Below are 21,420 nucleotides of genomic sequence, written 5' to 3'. Positions count from 1 at the left end.
AACCCTCCGTAAAAGGAAAAAAAATGTACGACGGAATGACGGACAAATACCCATTTTTTATATATATATATATATATATATATATATATATATATATATATATATATATATATATATATATATTTATTAAAGGTAAATTGAGCAAATTGGCTATTTCTGGCAATTCATTTAAGTGTGTATCAAACTGGTAGCACTTCGCATTACTCAGTACCCAAGAAGTAGCTCTTGCTTTCAAAAAGGTTGGTGACCCCTGCTGTATAACAATATTACTTCTTAGCAATGAAGTTAGCGCCCACATACCTGAAGTAGAGCGCTTCTCTCTTTCACCACAGAAGATTTTGTTTATTGCTCCCATTGGAATCTTGCTGCTCTGGTACATCATTCGGCATTTCTTTGTCTGTGACCAGTCTCTCAAGGGTGAATGGAGAATCCAAACTCCTGTGAGAGCTTGTGTCAATATCTGATGTTTCTTTTCCAAATTGAATGGATATAGTTGATGGAGAACTGCCCCAGATCTGCTCGCATAGTTCAAAGTACATCAAAACAACTGCAACGTAACCACTTATTCCACCTGCGTCGACTAATTGTCTGTACTTTCCACGAATTGCTTTCAGTTTAGTGCCGACATTAGTTTTTGTGATGTCCTCTTTCCGATGAGGAAATTCTTCAGATGTTCCTCCAAGTCCGAACCGTTCCAAAATAGGGTAAGGATGTCACCATACTTGGACTGGCAAGTTTCCTAGTCAACACTTTGTTGATTGTTGTTAACTTTAAACTCCAAAACGATGCTTAAAAGTAGCTCTACTTCTCTGTCAGTCCACATATATAATTCTTTCGTGCCGTGACCAGCCATTTTTGCTGTATGTTGCCTCCGGAAATGACGTTTTGGATGTTTCTGTTTGGCTAAAATTGTCTTAAGTCCTAGGCTACAGTGCCCCCAGTATTTTGGCATGCGTATGACCCCCATTGTATGCGTTTGCTTGTGAGCAGAGATAGTTTTTTAAATGCGCACGTGTGGCTGGAGATCTTGTTAAGACCTTAGTTTAGGCGGTGACTCTTTGTTGTTAAGGCGGCCGCCTTAACAACAAAACGCTGCGGGAAACCCTGAAATATGACAATAAGCCTAGATAGGCTTTAGTAAATATGCTGCTTGCTGTTATGTATCACTGAACTAAAAAGAAAGAAAGGGAAATTGAACCCCAAATTAGCATAAATCTGTGAACAAATAGAGGAGCTATGTTGTTTTTCCAGCTGGCATAACGGACCGGCATGTGTTGATGTTGCTGTCACAAAAGGAGCTTCTTTAGTCAAGACTGCGATTGATATGCAGCTTAATTATATGGCCCGCTGAACAAAAACTAAAGCCAAAATTTGTGCATGTTCTACATTGTTTGTTCCCCTATCTGCATACTTGTCAACACCTAAGAAAGCTTCTTTAGTCAAGACAGGGTATGATATGCAGCTTGCTAAAAAGAAACCAAATAAAAAGAAACAGGAAAAGTTTGCACCTAAAATTTGAGCAACACTATGGCCAAATACAGAGCTAGCATTGAAGATACTGTAGGCATACTTTGATCTCAGTCTGTACATGAAATGCAGCTTAATTATGCCTCTCACAACAAAAAATAATGGTGGGTACCAAAAATTTGAGTAATTCTGCAGAAAAAATAGAGGTGTTACTGTACATTGTTTCTCTAGCAGCATACTCATCATCACCTAAAGAAGCTTATTAAAACAAGACAGTGTATGATATGCAGCTTGCTAATATTGAACCAAGGAAATAGACACAGTACCTTAAATTTGAGCAACTCTGTGGCCAGGAGTTAGCATTGTAAGATAGGTATACTTTGATCACACTGTCACATAAGAATATCACTCTTTAGTCAAAACGGTGCATGATATGCAGCTTGTTTATATGCCTCGCACTACAAAAAAGAATGACTGGTACCCAGAATTGGAGCAAATCTGCAGGAACATACAGGTTCAACATTGTGTCTCTAACTGCATACTCGTCACCGCCTAAAGAAGCTTTTTCAGACAAGACAGTGTATGATATGCAGCTTGCTGATATTGAACCAAGGGAAAATACACAAGAAAACATTGGACCTTAAATTTGAGCAACTCTGTGGCCAAATACAGAAGCTACTGTATCATTGTATATAAGCACTTTGATCTCACAGTCAGTCACTAAACAATAATATTCTTTAGTCATGATAGTGCATGATATGTAGCTCGATTATATGTCCGGCTCAACAAAAGAGCATTTAGAGCAGATCTGCAGGTAAATACAGCTTTTAATTTGTGTCTTGAGCTGCATGCTCATCATGACCTCAATAAGTTTTTTCAGTGGAGACAGTGTATGATATGCAGATTCCTGCTATTGAACCAAGGGCAAAAACACAGGAAAAAATTATACCTCAAATCTGAGCAACTCTGTGGCCAGGAGCTAGCGTTTTCAATCGTAGGCATACTTTGCTCTCACAGCCACATAAGAATACGATTCTTTAGTCAAGACTGTGCATGATATCCAGCTTAACGAAATGTTTCCCACAACAAAAAAGAATGAGGCGTACCTAAAATTGGAGCAAATCTGCAGGGAAAATAGAGGTTCTACTTAGGGCTGGGCGATATATCGATATACTCGATATATTTGTCTCTGTGCAATACAAAAAATGATTACCGTATTTTTCGCTGCGGAGTATAAGTCGCACCTGCCGAAAATGCATAATAAAGAAGGAAAAAAAACATATATAAGTCGCACGGGAGTATAAGTCGCATTTTTGGGGGAAATATATTTGATAAAACCCAACATCACGAATAGACATTTGAAAGTTAATTTAAAATAAAGAATAGTCAACAACAGGCTGAATAAGTGTACGTTATATGTCCTTTGTCACCGATTCTGTTCATAACTTTTATGGACAGAATTTCTAGGCGCAGTCAAGGCGTTGAGGGGTTCCAGTTTGGTAACCGCAGGATTAGGTCTCTGCTTTTTGCAGATGATGTGGTCCTGATGGCTTCATCTGACCGGGATCTTCAGCTCTCGCTGGATCGGTTCGCAGCCGAGTGTGAAGCGACCGGAATGAGAATCAGCACCTCCAAGTCCGAGTCCATGGTTCTCGCCCGGAAAAGGGTGGAGTGCCATCTCCGGGTTGGGGAGGAGACCCTGCCCCAAGTGGAGGAGTTCAAGTACCTAGGAGTCTTGTTCACGAGTGAGGGAAGAGTGGATCGTGAGATCGACAGGCGGATCGGTGCGGCGTCTTCAGTAATGCGGACGTTGTACCGATCCGTTGTGGTGAAGAAGGAGCTGAGCCGGAAGGCAAAGCTCTCAATTTACCGGTCGATCTACGTTCCCATCCTCACCTATGGTCATGAGCTTTGGGTCATGACCGAAAGGATAAGATCACGGGTACAAGCGGCCGAAATGAGTTTCCTCCGCCGTGTGGCGGGGCTCTCCCTTAGAGATAGGGTGAGAAGCTCTGCCATCCGGGAGGGACTCAAAGTAAAGCCGCTGCTCCTTCACATCGAGAGGAGCCAGATGAGGTGGTTCGGGCATCTGGTCAGGATGCCACCCGAACGCCTCCCTAGGGAGGTGTTTAGGGCACGTCCAACCGGTAGGAGGCCACGGGGAAGACCCAGGACACGTTGGGAAGACTATGTCTCCCGGCTGGCCTGGGAACGCCTCGGGATCCCCCGGGAAGAGCTAGACGAAGTGGCTGGGGAGAGGGAAGTCTGGGTTTCCCTGCTTAGGCTGTTGCCCCCGCGACCCGACCTCGGATAAGCGGAAGATGATGGATGGATGGATGGATGGAAAACCCAACACCACGAATAGACATTTGAAAGTTAATTTAAAATAAAGAATAGTGAACAACAGGCTGAATAAGTGTACGTTATATGTCGCATAAATAACCAACTGAGAAGGTGCCTGGTATGTTAACGTAACATATTATGGTAAGAGTCATCCAAATAACTATAACATATAGAACATGCTATACGTTTACCAAACAATCTGTCACTCCTAATTGCTAAATCCCATGAAATCTTATACGTCTAGTCTCTTACGTGAATGAGCTAAATAATATTATTTGATATTTTATGGTAATGTATTAATAATTTCACACATAAGTCGCTCCTGAGAATAAGTTGCACCACCGGCCAAACTATGAAAAAAACTGCGACTTATAGTCCGAAAAATTCGGTATATTGTGATATTCGAGTATACGTTCTCAGGCAGTTGCTTTTAGCTGCGGGCATTACACTACAGGCTATTCCCACTATTTATTGTCTCTCCTTCTCACAGACAGAAAGCGCACCTTCTTACGTACGTCACATACTGTCACGTCATGAGTCACATACGTATACGCCCTCGCGGAGCAGAGAGGTAGCGGCAAGAGTTACGTTAGCTGTGATGCTTGCGATAATACGCTAGAAAGAAGGTACGAATCTGATAACAAATGAAGGAAGAATTAATTCCCAAGAAAAACAGCAGGGGATCATCAACCATCGTCTGGCGGTGGTTTGGCTTCAAGTGGGAATATGTCTAACAAACAACCGTAATTTGTCAAGTGTGGTGCTAAAGCGTTGCTACCAAAAGTAGCAACGCTTTAGCATCATAACATCATTTGAAAAGTCACCTGCTAGAGAATGAAGGGTTTTTACTCCTCATGTCAACATCTCCATTCGGTGCCATACGCCCACAAAATCATGCTCAAAAGTGCACACTATTTGTTTTAAAATATTGTAGTGGCGTTCTGTTCAAAAAGTGTACTTTAATTTAGTGTTGTTTTGATATGTTATCTTAGTGACATCATGCACAAAAGTGCGCTAATAGCTTGTTTTAAAATTTCTCAGACAATCTTGCACTTTCTGTTTTGGAAATGACATGAATGTTTGTGCCACTGCTTAAAAAGGCCTACTGAAATGAGATTTTCTTATTTAAACGGGGATAGCAGGTCCATTTTATGTGTCATACTTGATCATTTCGCGATATTGCCATATTTTTGCTGAAAGGATTTAGTAGAGAACATCCACGATAAAGTTTGCAACTGTTGGTGCTAAAAGAAATGCCCTGCCTCTACCGGAAGTCGCAGACGATGACGTCGCAAGTGTGGGGGCTCCTCACATATTCACATTGTTTTTAATGGGAGCCTCCAACAAAAACTGCTATTCGGACCGAGAAAACGACAATTTCCCCATTAATTTGAGCGAAGATGAAAGATTCGTGTTTGAGGTTATTGATAGCGACGAAATAGAAAAAATAAAAATAAAAAATGAGTTTTTAAAAAAAAAAACTGATTGCATTGGGACGGATTCCGATGTTTTTAAACACATTTACTAGGATAATTCTGGGAAATCCCTTATCTTTCTATTGTGTTGCTAGTGTTTTAGTGAGTTAAATAGTACCTGATAGTCGGAAGGGTGTCTCCACGGGTGTCGTGACGCGCAGTGTCTCAGGGGAGTCGACGGCAGCTATGGACAAGCTCAGCTTTTCTCCAGTAAGAACTGACTTTTTAACCACAATTTTCTCACCGAAACCTGCTGGTTGACATTCAGTTAGGATCAATGTCTGCTTGACCACGCTCTGATCCATAGTAAAGTTTCAGCTCCGGGAATTTTAAACAAGGAATCACCGTGTGTTTGTGTGGCTAAAGGCTAAAGCTTCCCAACTCCATCTTTCTACTGTGACTTCTCCAATATTAATTGAACAAATTGCAAAAGATTCAGCAACACAAATCTCCAAAATACCGTGTAATTATGCCGTTAAAGCAGGCGACATTTAGCTGTGTGTGTATGCAGCGCTCATACTTCCTAAAAACGTGTGACGTCTTGCGTACACGTCATCATTACACGACGTTTTCAAGACGAAATTCCCGGGAAATTTAAAATTGTAATTTAGTAAACTAAAAAAGCCTTATTAGCATGTGTTGCAATGTTAATATTTCATCATTGATATATAAACTATCAGACTGCGTGGTGGGTAGTAGTGGGTTTCAGTAGGCTTTTAATAACTGTTTAATAAATACAGTTTTGGTCAATTGACTTAATTGTGGTTTCCCTCTCTGCATGAAAGTGTAAAATGAGCATATATTAATGCATTATGAACAAGAATGTTTTAATGTAGACGCATATAATCCTCATACAGGTGTGATTACATGCATCAAGTGTTAATTCAAGGCTAAGGCAAAATATCGAGATATATATAGTGTATCACGATATGGCCTAAAAATATCGAGAAATTTAACAAAGGCCCTCTCGCCCAACCCTCCTTCTACTGTACATTGTCTCTCGCTGCATACTGTACTTACCAACTAAAGAAGCTTCTTCAGACAAGACAGCGTAAGCAACTTGCTAATATTGAACCAAGCAAAAAGACACAGGAAAAACACAAAGGAAAACATTAAACCTCAAATTTAAGCAGCTCTGTGGTCAGGAGCTAGCATTGTAGATTGGCATACTTTGATCTCACAGTCACATACAGACTCTTTAGTCAAGACTGTGCATGATATGCAGCTTAATTATATGTCTCGCCCAACAAAAAAGAATAACGGGTACCCAAAATTGTAGCAAATCTACAGGAAAAGTACAGTTTCTACATTGTGTCTTTCGCTGCATACTCATCGCCGCCTAAAGAAGCTTCTTCAGACAAGACGGTGTATGATATGCAGCTTGCTGATATTGAACCAAGGGAAAAGACACAGGAAAAGATTGGTACTCCAATTTGAGTAACTCTGTGGCCAAATACAGGAGCTACTGTAGCATTGTAGATAAGCACTTTGATCTCGCAGTCAGTCCCTAAAAATATGATTCTTTAGCTTTATTTGTTGTCTCGCTCAACAAAAAAGAATGGTGGGTGCCCAAAATTGAAGATTATCTGCAGGAAAAATAGAGGTTTTATTTTGTGTCTCTAGCTGCGTACTTAACATCACCTCAAGAAGTGTTTTCAGTCAAGACAGCATGCAGCTTGCTAATGTGGATCCAAGGAAAAAAAACATAGGAAAACAGAAAACTCTGGCCAGGAGCTAGCATTGTCAATAGGAATGCTTTGATCTCACAATCACATAAGAATAATATTCTTTAGTCAAGACTGTGCATGATATGCAGCTTGCTGTTATGTCCCCCTGAGCTAAAAAAGAAGGGGAAATTGGACCCTGGATATTAGATGGCTTGTTAATGACTTTGTTGGTGTTTCTGTGTGTGCTTTTAGACATAAACATGGCTGGCGAGCCCAAACCCTACAGGCCCAAAAGCGTCTCCAAAAGGCCCATCTCAGCGGTCTACAGGTAAGACTGTCTTTGTTTGTTGTTTTTTTTAAATGGTGCTGTCTGGTTAACTTGGCTCGTATACATTTGGGGTTTTACTCCAGTCAGACTGCTGACATAGACCCAGGTAAAGCTCAAATGTATTCCCACTTTGAATTAGCTTTCAAATGTATTCATTTGTAGCTTGTTTTTATGACAACGCTTCATTTGCATGTTATCGCTGAGCATGCGGAATATAAAATGTAATTATGCCATAAATGGAAATGCTAATTTTGTCATTTTAATCATGAATCTTTTGAGTAGCAATACATTATTAGTCATTATTTATTATTCCCTACATTTCAAACTGATCACTGGTGAAGCTTTTGCATTGATTTTTGATTCCTCCCTCCTTTCTCATTGACTTAACGTCTCCCTCTATACTTATTTGATCTTCTATCTTCACACGGTTGGTTGTGTGCGTGCGTTTGTGCGTGTGTCTGCGTTTTTACAAGCTTCTTGCTGCTTAACCTCTTCCAAGCCTCTGGCGGAAAACCGCAGCGCGTCCATTCGAGTCAAAGTTTTGATTTTGGTTTCAGTTTGATCCGCTTTGCTCCTGACAGGTCCAGATTGGAATTGTCAGAATAAGAAAAAACTCTATTTCTTTATCTCCCTCTCCTTCTTTCTCTCTCTCTCTCTCCATCCAGCCCTCTCTCCCACAGTGGTTATGAATTTGACTACGAGTACTACAGAGATGACTTCTACACCAGGTATGTGGCCTTCCTATGGTGCCTCGCAAGGACGCAATCTCACTGTGTTGCCAACACTCACGCCTCAAAATTATTCCAATCAAGTTATAAAGAAAAGCTATTTTACTGGCGGCCCATGAAGTTCAGTTCAAAACATGCCATATGCGTTTTTAAAGCAGATTCCTAGAAACAGCTCATACAGAGGATCTTTTACTGGTGTTTTTAAACAAATTCCTAAAAACTGCAGTCAAATAGGCCCTTTGACTAGTGGTTTTAGGCAGATTCTTAAAAACATCAGTTTTATACAATGTTTATGACAGTAGGGCCTTAAAAACTGCAAAATGATGCTGTTATGCAGTTGATATTTGACTAGGGTTTTAAGCAGATTCCTAAAAACAGCAGTTATCTAGAGCAGTGGTTCTCAACCTTTTTTCAGTGATGTACCCCCTGTGAAAAATTTTTTAATTCAAGTACCCTCTAATCAGAGCATTTTTGGTTGGAAAAAAAAGAGATGAAGAAGTAAAATACAGCACTATGTCATCAGTTCCTGATTTATTAAATTGTATAACAGTGCAAAATATTGCTCATTTGTAGTGGTCTTTCTTGAACTACTTGGAAAAAAAAGATACAAAATTAACTAAAACTTGTTGAAAAATAAACAAGTGATTCAATTATAAATAAAGATTTCTACACATAAAAGTAATCATCAACTTAAAGTGCCCTCTTTGGGGATTGTAATAGAGATCCATCTGGATTTATGAACTTAATTCTAAACATTTCTTCACAAAAGAAAAAATCTTTAACATCAATATTTATGGAACATGTCCACAAAAAAATCTAGCTGTCAACACTGAATATTGCATTGCTGTATTTCTTTTCGCGGTTTATGAACTTACATTCATATTTTGTTTAAGTATTATTCAATACATATATTTATAAAGGATTTTTGAATTGTTGCTATTTTTAGAATATTAAAAAAAAAAATCGCACGTACCCCTTGGCATACCTTCAAGTACCCCCAGGGGTACACGTACCCCCATTTGAGAACCACTGATCTAGAGGATCTTAGACTTGCGTTTTTCAAGCAGATTCCTAAAAAAAAGCAGTTCAATAGAGAATCGTTAACCACTTTTTTAAGCAGATTCCTACAAACATCAGTCATTTAGAGCAGTGGTTCTAAAATGGGGGTACGCGTACCCCTGGGGGTACTTGAAGGTATACCAAGTGGTAAATGAGATTTTTTTTTTTTAAATATTCTAAAAATAGCAACAATTCAAAAATCCTTTATAAATATATTTATTGAATAATACTTCAACAAAATATGAATGTAAGTTCATAAACTGTGAAAAGAAATGCAACAATGCAATATTCAGTGTTGACAGCTTGATTTTTTTGTGGACATGTTCCATGAATATTGATGTTAAAGATTTCTTCTTTTGTGAAGAAATGTTTAGAATTAAGTTAATGAATCCAGATGGATCTCTATTACAATCCCTAAAGAGGGCACTTTAAACTGACGATTACTTCTATGTGTACAAATTTATATTTATAATTGAATCACTGGTTTATTTTTGTCAACAAGGTTTTAGTTATTTTTAGATCTTTTTTCCCCAATAGTTCAAGAAAGACCCCTACAAATGAGCAATATTTTGCACTGTTATACAATTTAATAAATCAGAAACTGATGACATAGTGCTGTATTTTACTTCTTTATCTTTTTTTTTTCAACCAAAAATGCTTTTCTCTAATTAGGGGGTACTTGAATTAAAAAAATGTTCACAGGGGGTACATCACTGAAAAAAGTTTGAGAACCACTGATTTAGAGGATCTTTGATTCGTGTTTTTAAGCAGATTCCTAATAACAGCAGTTCTATAGAGAATCGTTAACCACTTTTTTAAGCAGATTCCTACAAACATCAGTGTACAAAATGCAGTTATGTAGGGGATCTTTGATTTGTGTTTTAAGCAGATATCTTAAAAAAAAACAGTCAATTAAAGGATCTTCGGCATTAGGGCCTGATAGTATCAAAATGCTGCTTTTTCACAGAAGATCATTGACTTGTGTTTTTAAGCATATTCTTAAAAACAGTCATATGGAGGATGTTTGACTTGTGTTTTCAAGCAAATTCCTAAAAACTGCATTCATATAGGCTGTTTCACTAGTGTTTTTAGGCAGATTCCTAAAAACAGCAGTTTTATAAGATTTATAACAGTAGGGCCTTAAAAACTGCAAAATGCTGCTGTCATGCAGATAATACTTCACTAGTTTTTCATCAGATTCCTAAAAACAGCAGTTATTTAGAGAATTGTAGACTAGTGTTTTTCAAGCTGATTCCTAAAAACAGTAGTCATATGGAGGATATTTGACATCAGGGCCTGATAGTATCAAAATGCTGCTTTTTTTTTACAGAAGATAATTGACTTGTGTTTTTAGGCAGATTCTTAACATTTGGAGGATGTTTGACTATTGTTTTTTTAAGCAGATGCCTAAAAACAGCAATTATATGGAGGATATTTGTCATTATGGCCTTAAAAATATCTAAATGCTGCTGTCTTACAGATGATTTTTGAATAGTGTTTTCAAGCAGATACTTAAAAACAGCAGTCATTTAGAGGATGTTTGACTTGTGTTTTAAGCAGATTCCTAAAAATGTAGATATATAGAGGCTCTTTGACTATGATTTTTGAAACAGATTGCTAAAAATAACAGTCACATAGAGGATATTTGCCAGGAGGTCCTTAAAAACCCACAAAATGCAACTGGCATACTGAGGATCCTTGACTAGTGTTTTGCAGTTGATTACTAATAGCAACTAAGCACACCTGATCTTTGTGTAGTGTTTTTTTTTTTTAGCAGATCCCTAAACACAGCAGTCCAAAATAGAATTGTTGACTACTGCTTTAAGCAGATTACTAAAAACAGCAGTCATTTAGCGCAGTGGTCCCCAACCTTTTTGTAGCTGCTGACCGGTCAACACTTGATAATTTGTCCCGCGGTCTGGGATAAAAATGGAGGTTTTTGTCATGAAAAAGGGAGGTTTTTTTTGGAATTGGTGCACTATTTGTACGTGTATCTTGTGTTTTTTATGTTGATTTAATAAAAAAATACAATAAAAAAATTATTTCAAATTATTTTGCGGCCTGGTGGTTGGGGAATACTGATTTAGAGGATCTTTGACAAGTGCTTTGTAGGACATTCCTAAAAACAGCAGTCCTAAAGAGAATCATTTACCACTGTTATAAGCAGAATCCCCAAAACAGCAGTCATTTCGAGGATCTTTGACGAATGCTTTTCAGGAGATTCCTAATAACAGCAGTCCAGCAAATTCCTATAAACAGCAGTCATTTAGAGGATATTTGCTTAATTTTTTTAAGCAGATTCCTAAAAACAGCAGTCATTTAAATAATCTTTGGTTCGTGTTTTTAAAAAAGATTCCTACAAACAACAGCTCTATCTTTTAAGTTCTCACTTTCCTCCACGCAGCAAGATGCAATTCTTGACTATTGCTTTGCGACTTTTGGACATTTTGGGGGACTAAAGAGACGACAGTCTTCGCCATCTCTTAATATGCGCAAAAACCACAACGCTCTCTTCATGTGTTGCTGAAGAGGTTCCACGCGAGACGGTGGACACTTGTCCCCTCGTTTGACCGCCTGCGACCTCAGTGCTCGACTGCAAAAAAAATAAAAAAATGTTTTTCTAAATGCCAAACTTGTCGAGAGCCATGATTCTGAGCGTAAGATGACACCTTCAGTTGACATTTAGTTTGAGCTGGAGCGAGCAGAGTATTTTTAAATGTGACAATGTGCTCTAAATGGACATTCAATAAAAAAAGTCTTGGTATACTTTGCAGCTGCAGGAAGTCATTCCCCTCATTAGCAGCTATTTATAGCTTCTAATGATATTGATTGAAATATTTATTTCAAACCTGCACAATACAACAAAACACTTTTTTTTCTGTTTTACATTTTGGAAGAGATAATCATGCAAGGTTTGAAAAGGGGTTGAATGAAGCAGATGCTTATAATATCCCAACCGCTCTCACTCATTCCACATTTAACATAAACAATATAATACAAGAACAATACTAAATAAACAAAAAACAAGAAAAACTATTATTGCTGTTTGCAAGGTTGGGAGGTTTTGTTCTTCCACACCGAACTCATCCATGACATTATGTAGCTTTTTTTTGTGTATGATGAAAAGAAAACAAGGGCTTTTCCCAAACAAATTTTTAAAGAATTGTCCAAAATGTCTTAAAAGTTCAAGTTCGAGTACCACTGATAGTCACACACACAATGTGTGGTGAAATTACCCTCTGCATTTGACTCATCCCCTTGTTCCACCCCCTAAGAGGTGAGGGGAGCAGTGAGGGGCAGTGGTGGCCCCGCTCGGGAATCATTTTGGTGATTTTCTATAAAGAATTAAGATGTTCCAAGATATTTGTCCATGTAGCGTGTGTGGGAATGTGCCAATGGAGCAGGTGAAATGTTACAATGTTGCTCTCTGTCTCTCTCCTGGAGGCTTTTTGACTACCACGGCCGAGTGGCGCCCCCTCCAAGAGCCGTGATCCCCGTGAAGCGCTCCAGGGTGCTGGCTCCTTCTTCTCGCCGCGGGAAAGCCTCCTTCCATATCAAAACGTCCTCCTCTTCCTCGTCGTCGTCCTCCAGACCTCCCACGTCCTCCTCCTCTGCAGTCGGCATCAAACGTACGTACAATGCTGGGGCGCCTTCTCCTTTGTCTGGCCGCTTTTTCTTGAAAGCCAGCAAAGGTTTAATCGTGCTAATGGAATTTTCTTCTTTTCAAACGCTGACAGCTTAATGCAAATCTCTGAGTGTTGGCTCGGGGAGAAAATCTGCGGCGTGATTCAGCAATGGCACTTTTAAAAAAGCTATTTAATGCACTCCGGCATCTCCTGTGCCGCAAAAAAGCGACACGCCAAAGTGCAAACAAAAATGTAATCCTCGCCAAGATGTGCCCATCCTCCTCCATCTGGCTCTGATTAACTGTCAATGCATCATAAACTACTAAAGCAAGGGTGTCCAAGGTGCTGCCCGCATACAGTATGTTTTACTGCTCACCGCACCTTTTAAAAAAACTATTACCTAAAAAAAAAAGTGTAAAAAAAGAACAAATATGGGTTGATAAACGGGGAAAAAATTAAATTTCGATGCCAAAAAATAGGGATGAACAATGTTTTATTTTTTTTCAGCTAACTTTCTGCTTCTCAAGAACTATACTAATAACCAATTAACTTGTTCATATCTATTATTTATTAAGTAATAGATATGAACACACATATGTATGTATATGTATATATGTATGTATGTATATATATATATGTATATGTACAGTGGGACAAAAAAGTATTTAGTCAGCCACCGATTGTGCAAGTTCTCCAGCTTAAAATGATGACAGAGGTCTGTAATTTTCATCATAGGTACACTTCAACTGTGAGAGACAGAATGTGAAAAACAAAATCCAGGAATTCACATTGTAGGAATTTTAAAGAATTTATTTGTAAATTATGGTGGAAAATAAGTATTTGGTCAACCATTCAAAGCTCTCACTGATGGAAGGAGGTTTTGGCTCAAAATCTCACGATACGTGGCCCCATTCATTCTTTCCTTAACACGGATCAATCATCCTGTCCCCCTAGCAGAAAAACAGCCCCAAAGCATGATGTTCCCACTCCCATGCTTCACAGTATGTGTGGTGTTCTTGGGATGCAACTCAGTATTCTTCTTCCTCCAAACACGACGAGTTGAGTTTATACCAAAAAGTTCTATTTCGGTTTCATCTAACCACATGACATTCTCCCAGTCCTCTGCTTTATCATCCATGTATCCATTTTGGTATAAACTCAACCCAAAATCCCCTGAAGAGCCACTGTGAAATAGCCTCAAGGGTTTCCCACACATTCATTTATTTGTGGCGGCCCCTACGAAAGAATTACGGCCGCCACAAATAAAATAAAAATAAATGAAAAATAAAACAATTTTGTAACTTTTTTTTTTTTTTTTTTTTTCGGCTTTTGACTCGCTCGAACGTTCATAAAAGCAATGGGACTCTGTCTGTGAATGGAGCTTGTAGTTACATATTATATAAATATGTAAATATTATATAAATATGTACATAAAGTGTTGTAATTATATTCAAACGCCGCCTTCTTCTGGTCATCGCCCCCTGAGTCAAAAAGTTTGGGGACCCGTTATAGGATGTTATATTACATTTTCAAGAATAATAATGTTAGTAAATTATCTGCTAATGACACTAAAACATCTGTGGTACATTACATGGGACATGTGTCTAAAAGACAGCCAAAAGAGGTTGATAGGTGAGAATAAACCTAAAGGTACAAAATAGTATAGAAATCAATCAATCAATGTTTGTTTATATAGCCCTAAATCACAAGTGCCTCAAAGGGCTGCACAAACCACAATGACATCCTCGGTAGGGCCCACATAAGGGCAAGGAAAAACTCACCCCAGTCGGGCGTTGACCATGATGACTATGAAAAACCTTGGAGAGGACCACATATGTGGGCAACACCCCCCCACCCCCCAAATGCACCTAATTTCAGGAAATGTAGTTTTAAATCCATCCATTTCCTACCGCTTGTTGGTGCTGATAGAAATGTTCCTCTTTTTTTTTCAATTTTCCTCGTTTTTCTCTGAAGGGGTGCTCACCTCCCTGTTAGCTACAGGCCTCCTCTTGGCTTTCAAAACACCATCGTAATGATGCTGGCCTTTCAGGTGGCTCATAAGGTTTGAGTGTTGGGGCGTAATGGGTTTTTTTTCTCCATGCAGAATGTTTCCGGAACATTTGATGCAATTAGCACACAAAGGCCCTGATTTACTGAGATCCTAATACAATGCGCTAAACAGCATATGCAATTTACAAAATAAAAAAACACATTTGTATAATGGGGTATTGTTTGTAAAAAAAAAAAAAATGAAAAAAATTAAATAATAATTAATTTATTCCTTTTTGAAGGAAGACTGAACAACAAAATGTGGGAAAAGTGAAGCTCTGTAAATACTTCCGAATGCACTATATTAGCAAATCTTGCCCTACATTAGATTGCTTTTAGCGTGTTTTATGAACACAAATGAAAAGACTATCAAAGTAGACGCCCCACATGCTTGCATATTCTGTGCGGCCCTAGATGGAGACTTTGAACTCCCCAGTCCCAAAGTAATTAATGTGCCAATGGGTCTGGGTCGGCTGAGCCGTAATTGGCAACAGTGTGTGTTCCTACGTTGCCCGTCTCGCCTGGCGTTATCGTGTCTCGCAGCTTGCTTTGTTACGACGTTTTGGTTTTACAGGAGACACAAAAAAAGGCCAGACAATGAATCAAGTACTGCATTTGACTCTTGTCGGCGCCGTAACAAATCACTTGCTCTACAGGCCCCAAATAAAAAACGAGGGAAAGTACAAATATATAAAATTGGGAAGCGCTTATTTACATCACATCAATCATTGTAAAAGAAACATTTCTGGTTTGACTTTTGGCGCCCTGCAAAGAGAAGTTTTTCAGGCTCATTTAGGCTATTTGAGGACGGCGTGGTGCGGTTGGGAGAGTGGCTGTGCCAGCAACCTGAGGGTTCCTGGTTCAATCCCCACCTTCTACCATCCCAAGTGTTGTACGTGCATACATCGTATGCACATACAACACTTAAGACCTTCAGTATATCAGTATGTGGAATTAAATTATCGAAAGGATTAAGCAAAGCAATCAAACAATGTACTAATATCATCCACTTCAAGAAACTCTTCAAACTGGAAGTGTTTACAAAGTACAAAAAAGAAGAACCATGATAAACATTCTGATTTTATTCACCCATTCATTCTCAAAATAATCTTACTTATCTCATCGTATGGAATAAAACTTACTTCACCAATTATTTATTTATTTATTTTTATGGTGATTACTTATGGAGTGTACATTCTGAATACATTGAGAACAGGAAGTGAACAAAAGTTTTAGCAACTGTTATGTAAAGAAAAGGGGTAGGATTAAATAAGCTCTGCTTCTTCCTACTCCTTTTCGAACATGTTGAAAAGAGAAACTGGAAATTGTGATGTATCATGTTGTATGCTTGCATGTTCGAAATAAACTCAAACGTCCGTTGTGTCCTTGAGCAAGACACTTGACCCTTGCTCCTGGATTCCAGGTTAGCGCCTTGCATGGCATCTTCCGCCATCAGTGTGTGAATGGGTTGAATGTGGAATTAGTGTCAAAGCCCTTTGAGTACCTTAAAAAATAGGTAGAAAAGCGATATAGAAGTATAACCCATTTACCATTTATTTAAGAAAACAAAAGTACAGGATCAGGATAAAGGTTCCTGTTAAGCAAAAGTGACTTTTAAATCATGTTCAAAAAGTAATGTGTGCCGCAACAAGCTATTTATAAACAGCAAATATAGAAAAATCAAGACAAAGCACTCCCAGGCAAAATTAACAATGCATTAAAGGGGTCATATTGTGATTAGGGAGGGTTTTAGGGCACGTTCCACCGTTAGGATGCCACGAGGAAGACCCAGGACACGTTGGAGAGATTGTATCTCCTACCTGGCCTGGGAACGCTTCAGGACAAAGTAGCTAGGGAGAGTGTAGTCTGGGCTTCTCTGCTTAGGCTGCTGCCCCCGCAACCTGAACTTGGATAAGCGGAAGAAGATGGATGGATGTATTAATTGATTAATATAAAAATAAATACAATCTTTTTTTTTTTAACATTAAAGTTATTTATTGTGCACAGCCCTTCCTTGAATATTCCCTCTGGCACGCTTAACAACAATGGTGCTATCTAACATGTTGATAAAGACAATTTGGAGTTAAGGCGGCTGTCTTGCTCAAAAGCAACAAGGCCTGGAGTTGCTGATAAACCATGGACTGCTCTCCGCTTATTGTCGCGTGTCGTCGGTAAGTGCAGATAACAAGGAAACCGCTAATTTGTGTTTATTTCGGATTTCTGTGCGTGATCCTTTTCTTCCCCGTGCGCTCATTAATCATCCTGGTGCATTTTAGGAAGTATGCATCGCTTCCAACGTGGATGTTTTTTCATAATATATTCTCCTGAGGGATTAAAAAAAGTCCTCACAGGCGAGTTTGCATGTTATGTTTTATGCAGGCTGTAAAAAAATCATGAAAGCAACATGCCTGGTACCAATGTTCCCGGTTTCCTCCCGCCGCCGGAACTCTTCGGGTTTGTTTACCCTCCGTCCGTTCTTCCGTCCTCTAAGCGGCCCTGACAGGATCTGATAGCTGTCAACGTCAATTACATGTTTGCTCCTCAGCTGTTTTCGTCTGATGGGTTTCTGCCCTTCAGCGCCAAAGACATAAAGCATCTCAATACTTTACAGTCCAAATTGAAGGCTCTCGTCGGAACATCTTGTTTTTCTCATGCCACTTATTGCGACGGCATCTCCAAAAAGGTGTCACAAAAAGCAGAGCAAGAAGGCGGTAAACAGACGCTGCGGGAGGCCGGGTTGTGTTTGTCATGCAGGAAGTGAGCGGGAGAAATGTGGAAAAAGGGGCGCAGTATTTAAGCTTTCATAAGGGCATCCTCTGGAGATAGACCCACACAGAACGAGGGAAGCAGCCTTTATTTATAGCTCGAAAAAACAAAATTTGTGATTTTATCGCATAAAAGAGATCAAATATCCGGGATGCAACCAATAAATCCAGAGTTAAGGTTGTGAGTCCTTGCAAAATGGGCGCATTCAGTTAGCAGTACGTCTAGTACTACACAGATATTGATCGTAACAATATCAGGTACAAGAGCTTTATCTGGTCGATACTACAATGATTACATAAAAAATGTAATCCTCACAAAATCTTTTTTAAATTTTTATTATGTTAAGTAAGAAAATACATCCCTGGACACATGAGGACTTAAAATTTGACCAATGTATGACCCTGCAACTACTTAGTATGGGATCAATACCCAAATTTGCAGTGTCCTCCAAAACTAATGTGAAGTATCCAAACAACAGAGAGAGTGTCACGCTGGGTAAATGATAGTAAACTTGTTGCGAATATTGACAAAAGCATTCTTTTTGGATCCTCAGCTTCATATTTCAATGTCAGATATACCCATTGAGCAGGTTAAAAAAGCAAAACTGCTTAGTTAAAGTTAAAGTACCGATGATTGTCACACACACTAGGTGTGGTGAAATTTGTGTCCTCTGGATTTGACCCATCCTCTTGTTTACCCCCTGGGAGGTGAGGGGAGCAGTGGGCAGCAGCGGTACTGCGCCCGGGAATCATTTTTGGTGATTTAACCCCCAATTCCAACCCTTGATGCTGAGTGCCAAGCAGGGAGGTAATGGGTCCCATTTTTATAGTCTTTGGTATGACTCGGCCGGGGTTTGAACTCACAACCTACCGATCTCAGGACGGACACTCTACTCACTAGGCCACTGAGGAGGTGTGCAATTAGACAGTCAACTGCCATGGTAAGATCATATTGTTTTAATGAAAATGGGAAGAGGTTTAGCCATGATCAGGAAGTGCTCCACCTTCTTGACATCCTTAACAATGGGTCAAGTCATACAGTCCTTGGTTTTCTGTCATCTTCATTACTGTCCTATAATGTGGTCCACCACAACTAAATCTGACCTGAACAAACTGCAACTTGTTCAGAACAGAGCGGCTAGACTTTATGCATTCACGACTGTCCTGGTTGTCTGTTGAACAAAAGATGCATTGTGGTCTCCTTATGTTCTTTAGAACTATCATGATTGATCAATCACCAGATTACTTTTACAGTTTTTAAAATCAACTAACACATATTCATGACACTAGGAATGCCAGCAATGGCTATTTGGCACTTCCTGCTCCCAGGACCAATCTCCTCAAACATACAGTCATATATAGATGTATATCATTCTGGAATCGGTTGCCATCGCACATTAATCACTCACAAAGTAAATTGTCATTCAAGACAGTTTTCAAGATACACCTATTGCAGCTGCCCATATGTGACGCAAATTTTTAATACTGTGTTTAACTAGCTTTTTTATCTTATGTTGTGTTTTTCCTTTGTATAATGTTTGGTAATGCATGTACCGTATTTTTCGGACTATAAGTCGCAGTTATTTTCATAGTTTGGCCTGGGGTGCGACATATACTCCGGAGCAACTTATGTGTGAAATTATTAACACATTACCGTAAAATATCAAATAATATTATTTATCTCATTCGCGGAAGAGACAAATAAATTGTCAGCAATTGTCACACACATGTCAACCAATAAGAATTTGGCGGGGGTGGGTCATGGCAGAAGTGCATTGTGGATCATGGAATGCTAACTGCTATATGCTATATGTTACTGCTGTAGCTATTAAAATGGATCATTTCATCGTTGGCGGTAACTTATAAAAACTGAGAAGGGCTGAACAAAAATGGCACCGAAAAGGAAATCATGTACTGCAGATTCCAAGATGGACGGAGTGAAATATACAGCAGAAAACGACAAGAGGAAGCGGTGCATACCTTTGGAGTTGGCAGAGTTGTTTAGAAGCGACATCGAGGAAGAAGATTTCATGGGATTTATCGATTAGGAGTGACAGATTGTTTGGTAAACGTTTAGCATGTTCTATATGTTATAGTTATTTGAATGACTCTTACCATAATATGTTAGGTTAACATACCAGGCACCTTCTCAGTTGGTTATTTATGAGTCATATAATGTACACTTATTCACCCTGTTCACTATTATTTATTTATTTTAAATTGACTTTCAAATGTCTATTCTTGGTGTTGGATTTTATCTAATAAATTTCCCCCAAAAATGCGACGTATACTCCAGTGCGACGTACATTCGTTTTTTTCCTTCTTTATTTTGCCTTTTCGGCCCGTGCGATGTATACTCCGGAGCGATTTATAATCCAAAAAATACGGTATTCTTTGTATTTTTATTTTGTATGTTTCTACATGGACCCCAGGAAGACTAGCAGTCGCCTTGGGGTCAGCTAATGATGATCCATTCAATAAACAAATAAACAACAGAAGAATAACTGCTTCTTAAATTTAAACAGAAGTGTAGGTTGAACTTGTTAAAACAGAAAATAACCAGATATTAACAGTAAATAGATTAATAATCCATCCATTTTCTACCGCTTGTCCCTCAAAATGATGACAAACTATTACAATGGGGAAACAATATGTCAGCAGCCAAATTATGAGCCTTTGTAAGCCGTTTGCTTACTCTCTAATAAAAGATAATTTCTGAAGTAGGGCTTGGCGATATATTAATATACTCGATGTATTGCGGGTTTGTCTCTGTGCGAAAATAACTATATCGTGATATTCGAGTATATGTTCTTACGCAGTTGCTTTTAGCTGCGGGCATTACAATGCATGCGTTTCTCCCTCTTTCTTGTCTCTCCTTCTCACAGAGACTTAAAACAAGCGCACCTTTTTACATACGTCACATGTGCAACGTCACACGTCCTCCGCGAGCGGAGAAGTAGCGACATGGGTAACATTAGCTGTGATGCTAACGGTGTGTTGCGAGTGGTAATACAAGACAGAGAAGGTGCGAATCTGGTAACAAATGAAGGAAGAAATAATTCCCAAGAAAAACAGCACGGAGTGCATCATCTGGCGGTGGTTTGGCTTCAAGTTCGTGGTTACATGTGGCTACATGTTGAACCTTAATACAGCAGAAGCGTTGCTACAAAAAGTAGCAGCACTGCTAACTTGTAGCATCATTTGAAAAGTCACCCAGTAGAGAATGAAGAGTGCTTCAAACTGTGCATGTCAACATCGCCATTCGGTGCCACACCTACAAAATGGCAAGCAACTATTTCCACATCAACACTGTAGGACATATACTATTTGATATGCAGCTCATTTTTATGTGACACTTATTGAAATATCTTGTGTGACATTATGCACAAAAGTGCACTTTAATTGTTTTAAACTATTTAGTGGCGTTCTGTACAAAACGTGCACTTTAATTTAGTGTTGTTTTGATACGTCATCTTAGTGACGTCGTGCACTAATAGCTCGTTTTAAAATGTCTCAGACAATCTTGCACTTTGTTTTGGAAATGACATGAATGTTTGTGCCACTGCTTAATAACTGTTTAATAAACACAGTTTTGGTCAATTGACTTAGTTGGGATTTCCCTCTGCATGAAAGTTTAAAATGAGCATATATTAATGCAGTATGAACAACAATGTTTTAATGTAGACACATAGAATCATCACACTGCTGTGATTATATGCACCAAGTGTTCATTCAAGGCTAAGGCAAAATATCGAGATATAGTTCGTGTCTCGCGATATGGCCCTAAAAATATCGAGATATTAAAATAAGGCCATATCGCCCAGCCCTATTTTGAAGTACGTTCACTATTTTATTTAAACCCACAATTCTTCTGTGATTGCAATAAGAAACATATGTTTGTGGGGCGGTTTAG

At 38.9% G+C, this 21,420-nt stretch overlaps 1 protein-coding gene across 3 annotated transcripts in view; it reads left to right on the top strand.

Moving 5' to 3' along the window:
- The window catches only part of LOC133569364 (RNA-binding Raly-like protein), a 229,166-nt gene that overhangs the window by 194,722 nt on the left and 13,024 nt on the right, over window positions 1-21,420 (top strand). For all 3 annotated transcript variants that reach the window (XM_061921636.1, XM_061921637.1, XM_061921638.1), the window contains 3 exons: window positions 7,205-7,280; window positions 7,946-8,008; window positions 12,512-12,696. In XM_061921636.1, coding sequence (XP_061777620.1) covers window positions 7,205-7,280; window positions 7,946-8,008; window positions 12,512-12,696 — 324 coding nt within the window. The remainder of the gene's footprint in view (window positions 1-7,204; window positions 7,281-7,945; window positions 8,009-12,511; window positions 12,697-21,420) is intronic.

The sequence above is a fragment of the Nerophis ophidion genome, linkage group LG15, assembly GCF_033978795.1.
Source record: "Nerophis ophidion isolate RoL-2023_Sa linkage group LG15, RoL_Noph_v1.0, whole genome shotgun sequence".
NCBI lineage: Eukaryota > Metazoa > Chordata > Actinopteri > Syngnathiformes > Syngnathidae > Nerophis > Nerophis ophidion.
The sequence above is the reverse complement of the archived record's forward strand: the minus strand, read 5'-3'. Positions and strand labels throughout refer to the sequence as shown.